The following is a 16,421-nucleotide window of genomic DNA, read 5'->3' as shown; positions in this document are numbered from 1 at the left end:
CTTGAGAGTCCCTTGGACTGCAAGGAGATCCAACCAGTCCATCCTAAAGGAAATCAGTCCTGACTATTCATTGGAAGAACTGATGCTGAAGTTCCAATGATTTGGCCACCTTGTGTGAAGAACTGACTCACTGGAAAGGACCCTGATGCTGGGAAAGATTGAAGGTGGGAGGAGAAGGGGACGGCAGAGGATGAGATGGTTGGATGGCATCACCGACTCGATGGATATGAGTTTGAGCAAGTTCCTGGAGCTGGTGAAGGGCAGGGAAGCCTGGCGTGCTGCAGTCCATGGGGTCATAAAGAGCCAGACAGACTGACGTCCTATTAAGCATCTTCTCTGACCACAGTGATATGAAACTAGAAATTAATAACAAGGAGAAAACTGGAAAATCCACAAATATGTGAAGAATAAACAACATGCTACTGAACAGCCAATGGATTAACAAAGATATCGAAAGAGTAATAACAAAAATACCATCAGACAAATGAAAACAGAAATACAACACACCAAAATTTATGGAATGCATTGAAAGCAGTTTTAAGAGGGATGTTCACAGCAATAAATACCTAAAGGAAAAAAAAAAAAATCTAAAAAACCCGCTAACTTTATACCTCAAGGTACCAGAAAAAGAACAATGAAGACCAAAGTTAGTGGAAGGAAGGAACAAGAATCAGAGTAGAAATAATGATGTCGAGACTAAAAAGACGACAAAAAGATAAATGAAGCTAAGAGGTGGCTGTTTGAAACTCTACATGAAATAGACAAGCCTTTAGCTATACTCACCAAGAAAAAAAAAGGGCTCAAATTTCATTTGATAAATGTAAGAGGGGTAACTGGCACCAAGAAATACGAAAGCTCGTCAAAGTATACTAAAAGTAAAACGCAGACAAATGGCAACAGAAGTAACGGATACATTCCTAGAAACACACTGCAAGAGTGAATCACGAAGAAACAGAATATAATTAGACTATTAACTATGAATATAGATGATGAAATCCTCAGCAAAATAATCAGCAAGCCAAGTTCAACAATATAATAAAGGATCACACACAGGATGAAGTGAGATGTACTCCAGGGATTCAAGGCTTGTTTAACAGCCACAAATCAATGCAGGTGTTTACACCAGGTTGAAGGAAACAAAATGAAGGAAAAAAAAAAAATCACATAATCATCTCAATAGATGCAGAAGAAGCATCTGATAAAATTCAATACCCATTTATGATAAAACTCTCAACAGAATGGGTATGGAAGGCATGTCCCTCAACATAATAAAGGCCATACATGACAAGCCTATAGCTAACATTATTCTCAATAGTGAAAGGCTGAAAGCTTTTAAGATCAGGAACAAGAAAAAGATGTCCATGCTTGCCACGTTTATGCATCAAAGTATTAGAAGTCCCAGCGAGAGAAATTACACAAGAAAAAGAAATAAAAGGCATCCAAATTGGAAAGGAAACAATGGAACTGTCAGTATTTGGAAATGATATATACAGAAAATCCTCAAGATCCACCAAAAAATTGTTAGCAACAATAGAAGAATTTAGTAAAGCTGAAGGATACAAAATCAATATACAAAAATCTCTTACATTTCCATATACCAATAATGAAATATCAGAAAAGAAATTATGGAAACAACCCAGTCACAAGTGCATCAAAAAGAATAAAATACCTAGGAACAAATGTAACCGATGAGGTGAAAGAGCGGTACACTGAGAACAGTGATGAGAGAAACACAAACGGAAGACGTCTGTGCAGACGGACCGGAAGAATACTGCTGGAGCGTCAGTTCCACTCAGCAATCCATGGATCTGATGCAATTCCTGTCAAAATTCCAAGGCCATTTTTCACAGAAACAGAACAATCCTAAAATCTGTATCGAATCACAAAAACCCCTTAATTCAAAAATGCAGTGATCAAAACAGTGTGCTCAGTCACTTCAGTCGTGTCCAACTCCTTGTGACCCCCTGGACTGTAGCCCAGCAGACTCCTCTGTCCATGGGATTCTCCAGGCAAGAACGCTGGCGTGGGCTGCCATCTCCCTCCAAAACAGTATGGTACTGGCGTTAAAACCAGACAGACGCTATTTATGACACTGCCACTGCCTACATTTACTCACGCGCCCGATACTTTCTACCCTTCCTAAGCTGTAAGCTCAAAATAAAGAAATAAAACCCAACCAGACACACAGATCAGTGGAGCAGAACAGAGAACCCAGAAATAAACCCAGGCGTATGTGGGCAATTAATTTATGGCAAAGGAGCCAGGACTATACAATGGGAAAAGGACAGTCTCTCCAACAGACAGTGTTGGGAAAACTTGACGGCCACGTCAGGATGGAACTGAACCACTACCTTACACCATACATAAAAATTACTTCAAAATGGACTAAAGAATGTGAGACCTGACGCTATAAAACTCCTAGAGAAAACAGGGGCTAAGGTCCTTGACACTGATTTTGGTGTTGATTTTCTGCACCTGATTCCAAAAGCAAAGGCAACATAAGAAAATATAAACAAGAGGGACTACATCAAGCAAAAAGAACAGGAAGAGAAATCATCAACAAAGTGAAAAGGCAATGTACGGAATGGGAAAAAATATTTGCAAATCGTGTACCTAATAAGCAGTCAATATCCAAAACAGAAAAGAACTCATAGAACTCAACAGTAACAAGCAAATAATTCAACTCAAAAATGGCAGAGGACGTGAACATATGGTTTCCTAAAGAAGATACACACCCGGGTCAACAGGTACATGAAAAGACGTTCAACATCACTAGTCGTCAGGGAGATGCAAATCAAAACCACCATGGAGAGCACCTCACGCCTGTCGGAGGCGACACTATCGAACAGACACGTGCTGCTGAGCACACAGAGAGAAGGGCAGCCCTTTGTGCCCAGCTGCTGACGATGTAAACTGGTGCAGCCACTATGGAACACAGCATGGAGGACCCTCAAAAAACTAAAAATAAAACCACCTAGATAGATACAGCAGTTCCACTTCTGGCTATTTATACCAAAAAACAAACAAACAACAAGGGAACCCTCCATTAATTTGAAATATATCTGCACCCCCCCATGCTCACTGTAACATTTATGATAGCTAAGAAATGTAAGCCAGCAAAATGTCCATCAACAGATGAATGGATAACAGGTGGGGTATGTACACACACACACAGAAGAATATGATTCAGCCATAAAGCAAGAATGAAATCTTTCCATCTTCAGCAACATGGATGGACTTGAGGGTATCATGCTAAGTGAAGTAAGTAAGAAAGAGAAAGACAAGTACTGTATGATCTCACTTAAACGCGACACTAATAAAAAACCCCATGCTCACAGATACAACGAACAGATTGGTGGTTTCCAGAGGTGGTGATGAGGGATTAGCAAAATGGGTGAAAAGAGGTCAAAAGGTACAAACTTTCCCGTGTAACAGCCTGCAGGCTCCAATGCTGGGACATCTGAGGCCAAACAACCAGCAGGGCAGGAATACAGCCCCCCCCATCAGCAGACAGGCTGCCTCAGGTCTTCCTGAGCCCACAGCTGGCCCTGCCCACCAGGGGGGAACAAGAGCCAGCTCCATCCACCAGGGGCTAGGAACCAGTCCCTCCCACCAAGAGGCCTGCAAAAGTCTGTTAGACCAGCCTCCTCCACCAGGGGCAGAGAGCAGCAGCAAGAACCCCCATCCTGCGGCGCAGGAGCCAGCTACAGAGCTGGACAGAACGAGACGGCAGGGTATGTTCCAGGCGGAGAAGCGCGCTACAGCCCCAGAGGAGCAGCGAAGCGAGCGGAGACAGGCACTCTACTCCAAAAAGAACTCAGGGTCATGACAGTAAAAACGTTTTAAGATCCTGGAAAAAGAATGGAGGCACAGACTAAGAAGACACAAGAAACGTTTACCTAATAAAAAGCTAGAGAATCTAAAGAACAAAGAGAGATGAAAAATACAATAACTGAAGTGAAAAATACACTAGCAGGACTCAGTAGCAGAATGAGGAATCCAGAAGACTGGATAAGTGAGCTGCAAGATGGAATGGTGGAAATCACGGCCGTGAAAACGAATAAAGGAAAAAGCATGAAAAGAAAGGAAGACCTCTGTCATAACATTAAACACACAACGTTCACATTACAGGGGTCCCAGAAGGAAAAGAGAGAGGGCCTGAGAAAATATCTGGTAAGATAATAGTTGAAAACTTCCCTAACGTGGGAAAGGAAATAGTCATGGAAGTGCAGGAAGCAGAATCCCAGGCAGGATAACCCAAGGGGGAAAATGCTGAGACACATAGGAATCAAACTGACGAAAAGTAAACACAGAGAAAATATTAAAAGCAACAAGAGGAAAGCAACAAATAGCGGACAATGGAATTCCCAAAAGGTTAGCAGCTCATTTCTCAGCAGAAACTCTACAGGCCAGAAGGGAGCGGCACAACATATTTAAAGCGACGGAAGGGAAGGACCTGCAACCAAGAATACTCTCACCAGCAAGGCTCTCGTTTACACATTCAAAGGAGAAATCAAAAGCTTGACAGACAAGCAACAGCTGAGAGGACTCAGCACCAGCGGACCAGCTTTGCAACTAATGTTAAAGGAATTTTTCTAGGCAGGGCAAAAGAAGGTCACATCTAGAAACAAGAAAACTATGCACGGAAAAGCTCCCTGGCAAAGGGAAACATAAAGGCAGGGAATCATCCACAGAAATACGGTGTCAAAATCAACTGTGAGAAGAGCACAAATGCAAAATGTTGGAAATGCATTTAAAATGAAAAGACCAGCAATGTAAAACAATCTTGTTCATATACACTGCTGCTGCTGCTGCTGCTAAGTCGCTTCAGTCGTGTCCGACTCTGTGCGACCCCACAGACGGCAGCCCACCAGGCTCCCCCGTCCCTGGGATTCTCTAGGCCAGAATACTGGAGTGGGTTGCCATTTCCTTCTCCAATGCATGAACGTGAAAAGTCTGATGATAATCTGTCTCCCCTGTAAATCACACGGCTCCTTTTGCCTAGATGCCTGAAGGATTTGTTTTAAAAGCCAGTAATTTCACTATATTTAGGTCTTTGGCTTGTGATTCTGGGTTGATATTCTTAAATATAAGGTATACTCTCTCAATATGTAGTTTCAAAGAGTTTTTGAATTTTAAGTCAGACACGACTGAGCGACTTCCCTTTCACTTTTCACTTTCATGCATTGGCGGAGGAAACGGCAACCCACTCCAGTGTTCTTGCCTGGAGAATCCCAGGGACGGGGGAGCCTGGTGGGCTGCCATCTACAGGGTCACACAGAGTCGGACACGACTGAAGTGACTTAGCAGCAGCAAGGTAGTTTTTCTTTAACCAATTTTTAGTATTTGTTCTGATTTCTTCTGGACTCCTAATATTTACATTTGATCTTGGCCTGTCTTCACTTGATTTCCCCTTCTTTTCACTGTTTATCTTAAGGCATTATCTGTTGCTTATTTGCTCTTACACTCCTTCTAAAGTTAGTCTTTATTTATAATTTTAAATTTATTGAGTCCCGTCACTTCATTTTTTCTGAATTTTTCTAATTTTCATTTATGCTACTTTATGTCTTTTGTCATTAAAAAGAAGTCTTTTTAGCTTGATTTGAAATAGATGACAACTGATTCAATTTTTGCAGGCATGTCTTTCTTTCACTGTCTGTAAGGGTGCTATTCTACATAGTCTTTCTTTCTTAAAGGAAAATTCTGTATGTGATTTCACTTCAAGTACTTCTCGGTATTTCTATGTGAAATTAGCTTTCCTGATGGTGAGCTTCAGGAACGCCTTCCTAAGTTCAGAAGTCTGTCTCTGTGTAGTGTTAACAAACCTGACACTTGCTTTGGGGATTTCCTTTTTTTTTGCTTTGGGGATTTCAAGGCTGTGTTCCTCTCGCCCACTCTGGTCTGCATCCTCCATTCTGCGTCCCTCTCTGGCTCTGCGTCCCTCTCTGGCTCTGCGTCCCTCTGCTCAGGAGAAGCACTGCCATGGGAGCAAGCCCAGCAGGTCATGATGGCGAGACTTCCCCGGCCCCCTTTCCAGTCTTTCTTATGGTGGGTCCCCTGCACTCACCTAGTATGAGACAGTGCAAGCCCACTCCCCAGTCAGTTCTCCAAAGATACACAAATGGCCAGGAAGCATGTGAAAAGATGCCCAACACCATCAGCCATTGGAGAAATGCAAATCGAAGCTGCAAGGAGGCACTACTTTACGCCCACTGGGATGGCTATCATCCAAAAGAACAGGAGTGCTGGCAAGGATGCGGAGAAACTGAAACCCTCACACACTGCTAGCAGGGATGTAAAACGGGGCAGCTAATTTGGATAACAGTTTAGCAGTTACTTCAAAAAATTAAACAGAGCTTCCCTTACTTGGCAGTTCCACACCCAGGCAGTTACCCCAAAAAACTAAAACCACAAACTTATACACAAATGTTTGTAAGAGTGTTATTCGTAATGACCGCTGATGAATAAAAATGAAATAAATGCAAAATAAAATGTGTGTGTGTGTATATACATATATTTTTCCACACAATGGAATATTATTCAGCCATAAAAAAGGAACAAAGCAGCGATATATGCTATGATCTGGATGAAACATGGATAAACCTTGAAAACAAGCTAAGTGAGAGAAGTCAGTCTTCTGTGGACTGTACTGCATAGTTCCACTTACAGGCAGTGTCCAGAGACAATATGTAATGTCCACTGGCAATGTCCAGTGGGCAAATTCAGAGTTAGAAGGTAGACTACGGTTGCTTAGGGCTGGGGGTAGGGTAGGGTGGAGAGTGACTGCTAATGGGGTTTCTTATTGGGGTGATGAGTATTATCACCCCAATAATACCACTGGGTATTAGTGGTGAGAGTTGTACAACTTTGTGAGTAGAGTAAAAACTACACAACTCTGTATTTTTTAAAAGGGTGAATTTTATGAGTTTAAAATGTTACAAACAGAAGTACAGAATCCCTGTTCTCAAACAGCGGCTGTCTGCGCTTTTCCGTGAACACCTCCTGCTCTCTGCGGGTCCTCCGCAGGTGCCACTGGAAGGCACTGCTCGCCACTTACTTCTTCCTCTTGCTCGCATGCCCATACCACGCAGTCTTGGTGTTGTATTTGGTCCATCCCTCTTCGCTTGTATTTTCGAGTTTATGGAAATACCTTTACCCGGTTCTGTTGTCAACTACTGCTTAGAAAGGTTTGTTTTTGCTACCTAAGTTGCTCTGTTGGTTTCTATGCAGAGATGTGGAAGAGACTCAAGCACTATGACGTCATTCCCTGCCATCTTTCCAGAAGCCTCTAGGCCTATTCAATTTTATGTTAGTCAGCAGATGTAGGTCACAGGGTCCCGAGTAACAAGAGCCACAGACAGGCTCTTGGGGCCTTGAAGGCTGGGCAGGCTGTGGATTCCCAGGATCTGAGAACTGCAAAAGTACGGGGTTAGACTTGGGGCTGCTGACTTCCGTCTGGATGGCTTTCAGAAGCTCTGGGGCCATCAAGGCTGGACGGCTGTGTAGACAAGAGGTACACAGATTCCAGTGTTCTAACCCCAGCACAGCACCTCCTCTAAGTCAGTTATCTGGGCCTCACGTATCTATTCACAAAATGAGAACAGGACTGGTGACCTCACGCATCTGTACATTTGTTAGTTTTTTGATTCACAAACATCTGTGAGGATTACGTGACATACACTAGAGGCTCAAGAAATTTGAGCCCTCCCAGCACTGTTCACAGTGCTTCCTTGACTGTTTCACCCTTACACAGGAAGCAGAGAACCAACTTCCTATGATGCTTTTTGTAACACCAATCAGTTCCAGGGGCCCCAATGGTCACTGCAGGCCATGTCAACTTGCGGTGTGCACAGCAAGGGTGGCAGATAGGCAGGCTACTGCTGCCACCCTGCCAGTGCCCTGGCCCTCCCTGACTTGGAGGAACCAGTGCCAGCGCCGCCCTGGGCTGAATAATGCAGGTGCAGCCTGGCCTCCCTGGATGTAGCCTCTGTCTGGCTTCGGCGCAAAGAGCCTCAGACCTGCCCTCCCAATGGTGTCTGCTCAGCAGCCCTCCTGGGGCACACTGCACAGCAGTGATGCCGCTCCTGCCCTTCTCTAAGGAGGGAAGGGCAGACATGTGGCGAGGCCGCAACCCACAGGCAGGGTGTGGACTTACAGTGTGAGCATTGTTGATCTTCTTTACTTCCCACTGGCCCAGCCCGGTGTAGGTCAGCAGCGAGATGGCCCCGTCCGAGCTGCCACAGGCCAGGATGAGGCCGTAGTCGTGGGGAGCCCAGCATACAGAGTTTACTGCAGGAAGAAACGAGGCACAGTGAGAGACTTTCACGTCCGAGACTTACTGTTTAACTAAATTTCTTAAAAAAAGAAAAAAAAAAAAAGAAAAATCGTAGGGATCACCTTGGGGAAAGTTGTAATTTTGTCAATTGAGATTTAAAAAACCCATCACCTACTAATATCATCATCATAAGCTAAAGCCTATCTTATACTCTCAGAACAAAGACCAGTACTTGAAATGTATAAACCTTACAGGAGAAAACCAACCAACCAGCCTCGCCGTCTTGTCTTTGCTCTTCTTGTTTTGCTTTGTATTGGCTTTAGGTTTTAGGACCTTGCCTCCGATGTGGACAGACCCTCCCACCGCGCGCCCCCTGCCCCCACCCGCTCCCCGCGCTGTACCTGAGGAGTCGTGTCCTGTGTGCTCGTGGGTCTTCTCCCAGGTGCCATTCTCCTCTTTCCAGATGATGACTTTCCGGTCGTAGGAGCAGGATGCGAGTATATTGCCATACATGGGGTGGGCCCAGGCCACCTGCCACACGGGACCCTCATGGCTGCAAGGCGAGAGGGCCAGAGGCTGGTCAGATGGGCGAAAGGAAGGCAGGGCACTCTGCCGGCTGTTCAGATGGGCAAAAGGAACAGAGGGCACTCTGCCGGCTGTTCAGATGGGCGAAAGGAACGCAGGGCACTCTGCCGGCCACTGCTTTGGACAGAAGTGAATGGCTTCTCAGGAGAGAGCTGCCGAAGAATTTCAAAAGGGATAGAGCTGAATAACGTCACTCCAAAAGGGACTTTCACCGGACAGTGAGGACCCTGAGGCTGAAAGCTAGTCAGCCCTTCTCTCCTGAGCCAGCAGAGCCCTTGAGGAGGCTGTGCTCTTGAGCAGGCAGTGAATGTTTCATCTTAGTACCTTCCACTACTCTTCACGTTTTCAAAAGGCGGGTCTCTCTCTTCCCTTCCCATCTCTGTGCGTTCACCTGGTCACTACTGTCTTGAGGATGTGCCCTGTGCCAGGCTCTGTACTGGGTCCGTGGCTCAGAAGAGGGGGCACCCAGCACACAGCGGATGGGTCGGGCTCTTCCACACCCATCCCCCACTCACTGGCTGCCTGACTTCAGGGCAGGGCCGTTACCCTCTCTTTGGCTTTGTCTCTTGAGAGAGACGTCAGCGTGACTTCTTTCACATGGTGGTCATGAGGAAGATGTCTGTGACAACTCATTTAAGAGTCTGAAACAGTGCTGGGTACAAGAAAAGGAAAAAACCCGAGTTTGACACCTGTGAGCTGCTCCCTGCTCACCCATTCATCCGGGGCTGCAGACACTCAAGAGCCTACCTCCCTTAGCTGGGACAATGGTCCAGCTGCAACTTCCACAAAGGAGCTGCCAATGAAACTCCTGGAGACTCAATCGTCCTACAATTAGCATAGTTTTAACTGAGGGAGCAAAGAATGGGGCATAAATTTACCCTCCAGTCTTTTCGTACTTTGAGCAGAAAGGACCAAGCGACAGTAGGCAGCGTGTCCAAGCCAGTGCTGGCAGCCAGGCCTCGCCCTGTGAGCTCTCTGCTCAGCCAGCGGCCGCTGGGCGGGGAAGGCGGCACTGGGCTCCTCAGGCACGCGACTCCTGACACCCACGAAGATGGGAATTTCTAGGCCTGTCTTCCTAAATGGCTACTGACTTACCTATGTTTTCTTTAATCCATTCACAAACATGTAGTGAGTACCCACTTGTCAGGGATTGTTACCCTCTCCTGTGTAGTCTGGGGAAGGCTAAGGTCTCTTCTCAGGATAATGAATAAAATACACAGAGTGAGGATTATAAATGAAATCCATTTATACTGAAAGTCATCAAAAGGTTAAAGAACAATTTATGTTATTAGTGATATACGTGCTTCTTTGTTAACACGTTCAGTAACAAACTCCAGTGGCAAGTCTAATAACCATTCTAATTTCACAGGAGTGATGAGCATAAGCACTATTTTGAGAAAGCTCCAACTGTAATGTGATGTAAAAAATATCCGTGACTTCTTCAGGTAACAAAGTGACAGGGACTGGGGACTCTCCTGGTGGTCTACTGGCTAAGTCTCCGAGCTCTCACTGCAGAGGACCTGGGTTCAATCCCTGGTCAGGGAACTAGATCCCACAAGCCACAGCTCAAGATCTGCATGTCTAAACAAAACAGCAGATCTCAAGTGGCGCAACTAAGACCCAGTGAAGACAAATATTAAAAAAAAAGGGACAGGTGCCATGACTACTACTGTGATTCCTGGCCTACAGCCGTAATCGAAGCAAATGCTACACATCAGAGTCACTGAAAATAAAGACGTGGTTTTTCCCCTTTCCCCTTTCTGAGTTCACCGTCCCCTGAAATTCTACCCACAGAACTCTTGGAGATTCATGGAACCCGGATTAAGGATCCTATCCATCTGAGGTAGTGAACTGAGAGGGAAAACACCAGAGTGTGGCCACAAAAAAGAAAACCAGGATCTCAAGAATCTCCACAGGGAGAAGGGTAAAGCAAACATTTGTAAATATTCACTGAGTGCCTGCCGGGGCAAACAGGCCGAACGGCGGGAGCCACGTAATTACTATTATATTCTGAGCCACTTTAGATCATGTGCGCTGAACGTGTTTAAAAAGGAAAAGACAAGACAGCTTCCCACTTTTGAGCACAGCAGTAGCCACTGAAGGCCTGTGAGCAGGCACTGCCCGGGCGGAGGCTGCCCCGGCCTAGGTCGGGGGTGAGCAGGTGAAGACAGGGGGGTTACCTGACTCTCACCCCAGGGCTGTCTGTGGGCATCTGGGTGGCAGAGGTGGGATTGGCTCCTGGCCCATTAGCTCGGGACGCCTGCTGAGGCAGTCAGCTGGCCAGGACCAGGAAGCCTCTCTGCTAACCACACCAGGGGCTGCTCTGATCTGGGCTCTCAGCCCTCCCTGCCACATCTGAGAAACCCAAATGCTCTCTGAGGCTTTGTCCAGGGTCAGGGGTGCTTACCCCCTGAGGTCGGCGACGAGGATCTGCCCCCCGTTGCGCACGTCAAAGATCTTGACAGACCTGTCTGACGAGCAGGTTGCCAGGCGGGTGCCGTAGTAGTCCATCTGGGCGTCGTGCTGCAGAGGGAGGACAGGACCTGAGATTAACTGAACCTCAGAGAATCATCACTATCTGGCAGGAAGCTAGCTTGGTAACACTCTCACAGGCAACTTCCTTCTGAAAGGGACAAGAGAAACCACACCCAGCTGCCTTCAGACCCTTCACAGCACGGGGAAAGTCCTCCCAATCCCGACCGGCAGTGGGGTGTGGGAGGAAAGCTCGTGCAGCTTCTCTCCCCTTCCTCCCGCCCCACTGTGTCGAGGCTCCATATGCTACCAGGGAGGTTCGGCTCAGTGCCACAACAAGGGGCTAACGCCGACGTAGAGAAGCAGGCCTCTGACAGCCAGCGGGCCCCAGGGAGCTCCTCAATGCACGTCTGGCCGGGACACAGGGTTCCATTTGGCCATTTAGGCTCCTTCCTCCACCCATGGACCTGGATCCTCTGCAGACCTTTGTTCTGGGTTTCTACCTGACCTTCTCCCCAGCAGTGTGCCCAGGACCCCGAACTCTCCACCCAGCACTTCAACGTTGCTGGTCCTGCCACTGATGAACCGACTTCACTGAGGCTGCCCTCCAGGGCCAGGCCCCGCCCACAGCTCCTTGTCCCTCTGGGCGATGGCTCCTCTGAGTCCATCTGCCTGCTGCCTTGCTGAACTTACTGGCCCTGCTGCTTCAACGGATAACATGTCTTCCTCATTGTACCTTTGGGGTTTCAGGAACGATCAGCTGTCACGCTGTGGTCATCGGGAACAATTACATCCTTTCAAAGGGAAGCAATTATTCTGTGTGCTTAGAGATTCCTTCCTCATCTCCCTACCCAAGGACGACATCCTGATTCCTCTTGAGAAGTCAAGCCTCCCCACCACTCCAGGTCTTGGCTCCTTGGAAGGCAGGCAGGGCGGTGCTGAGACAGAGGTGCTTTTGAAGCACTGCTCCTGCAGGCTGCCACACACTTTGGGAGGAAGCAGGGCACAGCACCGAGACTCCAATCCTATCTCAAGTTTTCTGCCATGCAACCTTGGGAAAATGTCCTAATGCCCTGGAACCTTAGCTTCCTTGTCTTTAAATGGAGCTGATAATGGCCTCAACTTCATGAAGGTTAAAGAGACACTGAAGAAGCAGTATTCAGCCGGGGGTGTGATGTGCCATGAGCACGCAGATGTCCCCCCTTACTACCCTGTCTCATCTGTTCCCCAAGATGAACCCGCCCAGAGAGGGGGCACACCCATGGCATTTCCCATCTCAGCTACAAGAAAATCAAGGCTGGCTCATAAAAGTTAACAGACTGACGAGGGACCTCACACTGGATCATCTTAAAGTTAACAGATTGACTGGGGACCTCAGATTTGACGGTCTTACCCATGTGCCACGCTGTCTCCAAGGACGACCACATCCAAGCAACCACTGGAAAGCCCCAAAGCAACAGCTGGAGGGAGACCGTGAGCACAGGATGCCTGGGATGCAATACTGTAGGCTGACTGACCTGGGTCTTGCTCAAGGCTTCCTGCACTCCTTGCCCTGCATGAAGCAGAGTCTGCATCCTCTGCTGGAGACTTTGACCTCTGGACCTTCTCCCACAGCCCTGTCCTTGTACACTAAGCCAGGTGTTCACCTCTCAGGACACACCCTGAGTTAATGACTTCTGGTTCAAAGGGCACTGTCTGGCCCGCCATCTGTGGTGGTCCGACCTGGCTCTGCCTTTTTATTGAGTCATCTTCCTATTTCTTTCCTTCTTTTTTTTTTTTGGTCACATCACGCAGCAGGCAGAACCTTCCCAACTAGGGATCAAACCTGTGCTCCCTGCACTGGAAGCATACGGCTTCCAATAAGCATAAGTCTGGACCACGAGATAAGTCGTTATTTTTTCTTCTTTAATCCCCTTTTCAATGGGGCTAAGAAGTGACAGCAAGAGGAAGATAGGTGGGAAGACTATTTCAAACCTCTGTACCCACTTCCATCCCATCCCAGAGGCAGTTACTTTTCTGGCCAGGAGACTAAGTACCTTGAGCTGCAAACTGTTTCTGGGTTTTTCCTGACTTCGAGTAATCAGACTGTCACAGCCCTGTCAACTCAGAGGGCCTGCCTGGAGACTGACCATACCCCTGAGGTTACAGCCTGACTGGCAAAGGCTGCAAGGCCACACTGGACTCATAAATCATCAACAGAGATGCCCATGTCCTCAGCATGTGAGGAAGGGCTAAAGGAATACTTACAATCATGTCCTCATGGGAAGTGTCCACAGTGTTAATTACTGACACCTAAAACCAAAGATATTGTTGGTAAATGAACTGATGGTAGTTAGAATGCAATCATCTCATTAAATCCACCACTTTTAAAGTTCTTGATGGCATCTGATCATTCATTCATTCAGTAAACATTCACTCTAAGTGCCTTTGTTGCGCCAAGCACTATGCCAGGGACTGGAGATGTAGACATAGAAAAGAGGTACTTCTTGCCCCAGAGAAGCCTGTTTGGAAGTAACCCCAATCAGGCAGAATGAATATTTTAATGGGGTTAGTATGTGCTATAGCAGTCTGAGGGGCTGGTGGTGGTGGAAAAAAAAAAAGGGCTCAGATGAGGAGGAATTTGGCAGGTGGCTTCCCTGGTAGCTCAGACGGTAAAGAATCTGCCTGCAATGTGGGAGACCCGGGTTCAATCCCTGGACCAGGGAAGATACTCTGGAGAAAGGCATGGCAACCCACTCCAGTATTCTAGCTTGGAGAATTCCATGGACAGAGGAGCTTGCGGCCTACAGTCCATAGGGTTGCAAAGAGTTGGACAAGACTTGAGTGACTAACACAACAGAAAAAAGTACAGTCCAAGCAGAGGGGACAGTGGCACGGGGGGCCCTGGCTACGCTTGAGGGTGAAGAGGCACTCCGAGGGAGCTACAGCCGGACCACGGGGCAGCGTTCCTCGAGGACAGAGCCTCGGATGTTCCAGGCAGCTTTTTGCATAACAGGATTTTCACCTAAAGACTTTGATTAATCGATTCAGTTGATTCTCTTGAGGCTGCTCCCTGGTCCACCACCTGTGAGAGTCCAGTTCGCAGGGCTGGCTGGAGTACAGTTACCATACCTTCATATCCATTCTGAGACTCAGCTCAAATTATGACCACACCCCGCCCCCCAACACCGGGTCTTGAAGATTCCCAGATTTCCCGACTGGCCAAACTCCTCTGAATATCAACACTGAATGTCTACAACACTTTAGACGCCTCCTTCTCCCAACTAGAAGGTGAGCTCCCCAGAGCCAGGGTTGGTGTCACTGACAGTTCTGCATCCTCTCATCACCCAGCACAGCGTTTTGCAACCAGAAGGAACTCAGTGACTATCTGCTGAAAGAATAAGTCAATGGACAAAAATGGACAGTTGGACTACGTTCCACCACTCGTCTCTCAAAACTCGGGATACAAACGAGACTGAAAGGCAGGTTTCAGACTGGAAATGATACTTCTTACCGTCTCCCCCATTTCATCTTTTCCTAGCAGGTTTAAAACCTGACCCGACTTTTCAGAAAGGAGGACGCTGGAAGAGGATGGTTACAAAGCAGTGCAAAAGGGGCACGTCACGCAAACACAAATTCTCTCATCAAAGTCTAGATGCCCTGCAAAGCAGGTCCCCACGATCCGCAAAGGCAAGGAAGCAAGAGAAGCCTCTCCTACCTGCTGCAAGCTGCCCGGGGTTATAAAGTGCTTTCACGTGTGCACTAGGAAAGCCAAAGGGTAGAGTTCACAGCCAGCTGACAAAGGATATGAAGCCCAGAGAAGGGAAGACACCTGCTCCAGGGCTAGTCAAAGGTGGCGATGGGAGAAGAGCCCCCACCTGCCATTAATAATTCCTACCCCACAAAGCTTTCCACCCCACTAGCCTGCCTATCTAGGCGTTACATCCAGTTGCGTAAGTTAATGGCCCGATGCTAAGCACACAGAAAGAAAACTTACTGGTAGTTTCATACTAGTTCATCAGGAGACCTTGCAGATTATCAGCATTTATTTTGAACCCACTCTCTCACCAACCAGGACTGATGAACAAGTGCGTGTTTTTTGTTTTTGAAGCTACTTAAAAAAAAAAAAAAGTTCATCCTTCCGAGCACCTCAAGTTGTCTGGTCTTCACTGGGTAGTAAAAGACAGCCCTCAAAACAATTCACCTCTTCAGAACTACGGAGTTAAAAACTCATTAAAAAAAAAAGCTGACTGTCATAGCATAAGAGACCCCAACTCTACTCAGTACCTACTCAGTAAAAGGCCAGGAAAAACCCCAAGAAACTTAAAACCCAGTCTCCTGCAGAGCAAGGACCAAGCCCAGCGTCCTGCCTTGTGGGTTCACCCAGCTTTCCTCAAAAACCTAGGCACAGACATTTCCTCCAGAACCCTGGCTTACCTGAATCGACTTGACGGGGCTGTGGGCAGGCTGAGATTAGGAACAATGCTTGGAACCCGCTAAGGGCTCAGAATACAGCGGCTCCTACGGTGTTTGGGATTTTGTTTTCAACTGTTGCGGGAGAAGGAAAGGAGAGCAGGGGACGCGGCACCTGGGCTGTCCGCAGAGTTCTGAGAGGTTCCGCGGCCTCCCTCTGACCACCCCTAGAGCCACCGAACTTCAAATCCGAGCGGTGCGGCAGAACTGTACGGCCCCAGAGTGGGGCTCGAACTTCAGCGCGGCGAGGACCCGGGAGGGCCGCGACCCCGACCCCAACACTCACCATGGTTGTAGCGGCGGCAGCGGCTTCTGGACTCAGACGTGGCAGGACCCCGCGTCGCCTCGGAACAGCTCACTTCCGGCGTCGGGCTGGAAGCCCGTCGGGTCCGGACGCCGGAGCCTCCGGGCAGCAGCGAGCTCCGCTCGCACAAACGTTCCGTCCTCTCCTGAGGGCCATGGCCCCTCCCCTTCTCCGAGCGTAGAGCGCGAGACCAAAGCGGGGTGGGACTCTCGTTTCCATGGCGAGCCAGACCCGGGACTAGTAATCTGAAGCTTCAGCCTGTCCTCCCTCGCGCCCCAACTCTTCCCTTTTCCTGAGATCCACACAGGAAAAAAAAAAAAGGACTCCTAAGGA

General features: G+C 47.8%; 1 protein-coding gene across 2 annotated transcripts in view; it reads right to left on the bottom strand.

Moving 5' to 3' along the window:
• Nucleotides 1-16,172, bottom strand: part of SEC13 (SEC13 homolog, nuclear pore and COPII coat complex component) — a 36,178-nt gene extending 20,006 nt beyond the window's left edge. The window contains exons 1-5 of one of the 2 annotated variants that reach the window (XM_052639617.1): nucleotides 16,071-16,172; nucleotides 13,580-13,624; nucleotides 11,268-11,383; nucleotides 8,677-8,828; nucleotides 8,156-8,289 (exon numbers count right to left, since the gene is read on the bottom strand). In XM_052639617.1, coding sequence (XP_052495577.1) covers nucleotides 8,156-8,289; nucleotides 8,677-8,828; nucleotides 11,268-11,383; nucleotides 13,580-13,624; nucleotides 16,071-16,073 — 450 coding nt within the window. In that variant the 5' untranslated portion in view covers nucleotides 16,074-16,172. Of the gene's footprint in view, nucleotides 1-8,155; nucleotides 8,290-8,676; nucleotides 8,829-11,267; nucleotides 11,384-13,579; nucleotides 13,625-15,748; nucleotides 15,771-16,070 lie in introns of those variants that run through there. The other variant, XM_052639626.1, reaches the window with a different exon arrangement.
• Between the last annotated feature and the right edge of the window lie 249 nt (nucleotides 16,173-16,421).

The sequence above is a fragment of the Budorcas taxicolor genome, chromosome 1 (genome assembly GCF_023091745.1).
Source record: "Budorcas taxicolor isolate Tak-1 chromosome 1, Takin1.1, whole genome shotgun sequence".
NCBI classification, from domain to species: Eukaryota; Metazoa; Chordata; class Mammalia; order Artiodactyla; family Bovidae; genus Budorcas; species Budorcas taxicolor.
Note: the sequence above shows the minus strand (reverse complement) of the source record. Positions and strands in the feature narration are given on the sequence as shown.